General features: G+C 66.3%; 2 protein-coding genes across 6 annotated transcripts in view; one reads left to right on the top strand and one right to left on the bottom strand.

Annotated features, from left to right (window-relative positions):
• The window catches only part of GTPBP3 (GTP binding protein 3, mitochondrial), a 5231-nt gene extending 2458 nt beyond the window's left edge, over positions 1-2773 (top strand). For 2 of the 5 annotated variants that reach the window (XM_042020073.1, XM_042020074.1), the window contains exons 4-9: positions 378-580; positions 690-762; positions 984-1127; positions 1824-1989; positions 2089-2367; positions 2452-2773. In XM_042020073.1, the coding sequence (XP_041876007.1) occupies positions 378-580; positions 690-762; positions 984-1127; positions 1824-1989; positions 2089-2367; positions 2452-2683 (1097 nt within the window). In that variant the 3' untranslated portion in view covers positions 2684-2773. The other 3 variants (XM_042020076.1, XM_042020077.1, XM_042020075.1) reach the window with 3 other exon arrangements.
• A 967-nt stretch (positions 2774-3740) lies between these two features.
• The window catches only part of LOC121660653 (plasmalemma vesicle associated protein), a 4119-nt gene continuing 3062 nt past the window's right edge, over positions 3741-4797 (bottom strand). Inside the window, exons 4-6 of the mRNA XM_042020078.1 lie at positions 4215-4335; positions 4057-4132; positions 3741-3965 (exon numbers count right to left, since the gene is read on the bottom strand). Of these exons, the coding sequence (XP_041876012.1) occupies positions 3959-3965; positions 4057-4132; positions 4215-4335 (204 nt within the window). The 3' untranslated portion in view covers positions 3741-3958. The remainder of the gene's footprint in view (positions 3966-4056; positions 4133-4214; positions 4336-4797) is intronic.

Below are 4797 nucleotides of genomic sequence, written 5' to 3'. Positions count from 1 at the left end.
CCTTTTGGGATCCTGAGGGTTCTGGCTGAGTTTCCTCCCATCCCTTTGTCCCCATCCCATTTCCCACTTCCCTTTGGGATCCTTTGGCTGAGTTTCCTCCCATCCCTTTTGTCCCCATCCCATTCCCTGCTTCCCTTTTGGCATCCTGAGGGTGCTGGGTGAGTTCCCCAATCCCTTTTATCCCCATCCCATTCCCTGCTTCCCTTTTGGGATCCTGAGGGTGCTGGGTGAGTTCCCCAATCCCTTTTATCCCCATCCCATTCCCCCATTCCCTTTGGCACCCCGAGGCTCCCGGCTGATCCTCCCCCGTTCCTTTTCCCATGGGAACACCCCCACGATTCCCGAGCCTCACCGGGGGTGTCCCGTGCCTCCCTCAGGCCGCTTGCCGGGGCTGCGGCCGGCCGAGCCGGGCGAGTTCACGCGCCGGGCGTTCCACCACGGCAAGCTGGACCTGACGGCGGCCGAGGGCCTGCGGGACCTGATCGCGGCCGAGACGGAGGCGCAGCGGCGCCAGGCCCTCAGACAGATGGAGGGGGACCTAGGGCAGCTCTACCAGCGCTGGAGCCACACCCTCACCCAGGTGGGAGCCACCTGCGGGGCCACCAAGCCCTCCCGCGGTGGCCACCGCCTTGGGGGGGGGGAGGGACACAGCTCGGGGCTGTCCCCGCTGATTCCCACCCCAACCCCAGGCGCTTGCGCACCTCGAGGCCTTCATCGACTTCAGCGAGGATGACAACGTGGAGGAGGAGGTTTTGTGCCAAGGTGAGGTCCTGCTGTGCCCGTGCCACCTCCGTGTGCCCAGCGCGCTGCTGAGCCCGGTGGCGCTGCGGAAATGGCGGCTTTTCCCATCCGGCCGCTCCAGCTCCACGTTTGTCCCCTTGGCCCGGACACGGGGCCACTCCCAGGGGGTTTTCTCTCCCAAATTTGGGGGCCAGGACGTGCTGTCCCCCAAGCAGGGGTGACCCGAGGCTGTGTCCCCACAGTGGATGTCACCGTGCGGGCGCTGGAGCGGGAGATCCGAGGCCACCTGAGGGACGGGCGCCGGGGGGAGCTGCTGAGGGGAGGGGTCCGAGCGGTCATCGCCGGACCCCCCAACGTGGGCAAGAGCAGCCTCCTCAACCTCCTCTGTGAGTGGGGGCGTGGGGGGAGAATTCCCAAAGTTCCAGAGGGAGTCATTCCTGCTGTCCTCAGGTCACCCATGGCAGGGATCGGGATAACGCTCCCAAAATTCCACAGGGAATCATTCCTGGTGTCCTCAGGTCACCCATGGCAGGGAGCAGGATAATGCTCCCAAAATTCCATAGGAAATCATTGCCGGTGTCCCCAGTTTACCCACAGCGGGGAGCAGGCATGGAGGCATTGGGATAACGCTCCCAAAATTCCACAGGGAATCATTCCTGCTGTCCCCAGATCACCCACAGTGGGACCAGGCATGGAGGGGTTGGGATAACGCTCCCAAAATTCCACAGGGAATCATTCCTGCTGTCCCCAGATCACCCATGGCAGGGAGGAGGCATGGAGAAGTTGAGATAACGCTCCCAAAATTCCACAGGGAATCATTCCCAGTGTCCCCAGTTTACCCACAGCGGGGAGCAGGCATGGAGGCATTGGGATAACGCTCCCAAAATTCCACAGGGAATCATTCCCAGTGTCCCCAGGTCACCCATGGCAGGGAGGAGGCATGGAGAAGTTGGGATAACGCTCCCAAAATCCCACAGGGAATCATTCCCAGTGTCCCCAGATCACCCACAGTGGGACCAGGCATGGAGGGGTCGGGATAACGCTCCCAAAATCCCACAGGGAGTCATTCCCGCTGTCTGCAGGTCGGCGCCCAGCCGCCATCGTGTCCCCCGCGGCGGGCACCACGCGGGACGTGCTGGACGTGGCGCTGGACATCGGCGGGTACCCGCTGGTGCTCAGCGACACCGCGGGGCTGCGCCCGGCCACCGACCCCGTGGAGCGCGAGGGGGTGACCCGAGCACGGCACCGGTGAGGTTCGGAGCGGGGGGTGGAGAGAGCCGGGAGGAAGTTTTGGGGTGACCCCCACAGCTCGGACAGCGAGGTGGTGACATCGCCGCGTGTCGCCAGGCTGTGCCAGGCTGACCTGGTGCTGGCCGTGCTGGATGCCACCTCGGTGTCACCCACGCCGCCGGCTCTGGGCGCTGCGCTGGCCGCCCTGGAGCCGCCCCCGGACACCCCCTGCGTGCTGGTGCTCAACAAGGCCGACCTGCTGGGGGGGCTCCGGGGGTCCCTGAGAGCCACCTGTGCCCGGACACCCCCTGAGCCCCCTGCCACCCTCCTGTCCTGCAAGACGGGCGAGGGGCTGGAGTCACTCCTGGAGCTGCTGGCGCAGCAGCTGGCACAGCTGTGAGTTCGGCGGGAGGGGGGGAATCCCAAACCTTCATCCCGGGTTTTTGGTGCGCTCCGGGCTGGCTGATCCCGCTTTTCCAGGTGCGGGGATCCCCTTTTGGGGTCTCCCAGCCTGACGCAGAGCCGGCACAGCCGCCACCTCGGTGCCTGCGCGGCGGCGCTGGCGCGGTTCGGCTGCGGGGACAGCGGGGACCTGGCGGTGGCAGCGGAGCAGCTGCGCTTGGCACGGCGAGAGCTGGGCAGGATCACCGGGCACGTGGGCGCCGAGGATGTCCTGGATATTATTTTTAGGGATTTTTGTGTTGGGAAGTGATGGGGGGATGGGGGGGGGGGGGGGTTCGCTGTGGGGTCCCCCCTCCGGTGTTGTTGTGGTGTCACCGGGATTAAACCGTGGTGCCTTTGGTGGCTTTGGTGGTGTCACCTCGCTGGTGGCCGTGTTTGGGAGCGTGGAGCCGGCCCCGAATGTGAGGAAAAAACCCCGGGAAAAGCCCCATTTCCTGGCCAGGGGGACAAACACGGAGCAGGAGCGGCTGGAAGGGAAAAGCCACCCCGGGTGTCCCTGCCTTGGGGTGTCCCCGCCCCCGGTGTTGACGTGGGGCGCATCCCTGTGCCCCAAACCCCCCCTCACACCCTAAAGGTGCACCGTGGGGGGGATTTGGGACCGCCGGGATCCATCCCAACCCATGGAATTCCCCCAAGCCGTGGGAGATGTGGGGTTTTTCTGGGCCACCCCAAAAGTGGCCGCTCCTTGGGGACACCCCCCGTGTCACCCTCCGGGCTCAGGAAGCGCCTGGTGCTCCGAGATTATCCATGGAGGAACTCCAGGAAATCCTCTGGCGGTGCTGAGTCGCTCCCCCCGCCCCGGACCCTCAGTGAGCCTTTGTCACCTTTGTCACCTTGGTCACCTCGACCCCATCCTGCCCGCTGGGCGCTTCCCGGGGCATCGCCATCCCTTTGGGGAGGGTGGCAGGAGGTGGCAGCGCCCTTATCCCGGCATGGACGCGGCTTGGGGGACACTTGGGATGGCGCAGGAGGGGGCCGGGGAGGGGACAAGGGACACTCTGGGAGCTCTCGGTGGCGCCGAGGCGCTGGCAGGGAGCGCCTGGCGTGCGGGCAGAGGCGGCGGGGCAGGAAAAGGATTTTCCACAGGAAGCGCGGCCATAAATCCCGGAGTGACGGCCGGGAATGAATCCCTGCCCCGCTCCGGGGAGGGGGCGGGGGGGGTTGGGGGCCAGCTCAGTCCCTCGTCCTTGGGGACAAGGACATCCCTGTCCCTCGTCCTCGGGCGTTTCCCACCCTTGTGCGGAGCCGGGATGGAATTCCCGCTCGCCACGCCGGTTTTTCCATGGATTTCCATCCACACACGTGCAGCGAGTTGTCCCCAAATTGGGGGCCGGCTGTTGTCCCGCTCCAGCCAGAAGGCGGGGATACATCTGAGGGGGGGGGGGGGGCCCGCGGGGGGGGGGGGGGTGGGGGCCCGGGGGCACGGGGGACAAAGGGGGGGGGGCCCCCCCGCCGGGGGTTGCCATCCGTGCTGCGGGAAGCACCTCCTGGGCGGCTCCTGGTTTTTCCATGCGTTTTTCCAGCGTTATCCGCTGTGGGGAAAATGGGATCAGGTCTCTGGTACCCCCAGGACCCCTGGGCAGCCCGCGGGGGGGGGTCCCTGTGTCACCTCTGTCCCCTCACCTGGGGTTCTTCAGGGTGGCCGTGTACTGCTCCATCACCTGCAGCATCCGCTGGAGCTCCTCCAGGTTCTTCTTTCCTGGTGGGATTGGGATTGGGATGGGCACCCAGGGGGACACGGTGGCCCCGCAGAGTGTCCCCCAGTCCCTCCAGGGACTCACCCATGGTGCCCAAGGTCGCCGGGTTCCTCAGGATTTCCATGTAGGAGCCGGTGCCAGGGAAGGAGCCCAAGTGGCCGGCGCTGCCCGGCACCCGCGAGCCCAGCAGGTCCAGGTGGGGCATCTGGGGGGGGGCAGCGGGGGCAGTGGTCAGCGGGGGCAGTGGGCAGCGGGGCACCGGGCAAGGGTGGCACCCGTCAGAGTCAAGCAGCAGTCACTGGTGGCACTGGTCAGCAGTGGCACGGTCCCCATGTCCCCAGTGCCCCAATGCCCCGTGTCCCCAAGGGAGTCCCCGTGCTCCCAATGCCCCTATGGCCCCACATCCCCGGGGCCCCATGGGTGTCCCCATGGGTGTCCCTGTGTCCCCAAGGGTGTCCCCATGTCCCTGTGTCCCCATGGGTGTCCCCATGTCCCCATGGAAGTCCCCGTGTCCCCATGGGTGTCCCCATGTCCCCGTGTCCCCATGGGTGTCCCCATGTCCCCAGTACCCCATGTCCCTATGTCCCCAAGGGTGTCCCGGTGTTCCCAAGGGTGTCCCGGTGTCCCCATGAGTGTCCCCATGTCCCCAAGGCTGTCCCCATGTCCC

This window comes from Corvus kubaryi, unplaced genomic scaffold, assembly GCF_017639235.1.
Source record: "Corvus kubaryi isolate FWS band 111438036 unplaced genomic scaffold, C.kubaryi_AGA036_p1.0 36752, whole genome shotgun sequence".
Lineage (NCBI taxonomy): Eukaryota > Metazoa > Chordata > Aves > Passeriformes > Corvidae > Corvus > Corvus kubaryi.
The sequence above is the reverse complement of the archived record's forward strand: the minus strand, read 5'-3'. Positions and strand labels throughout refer to the sequence as shown.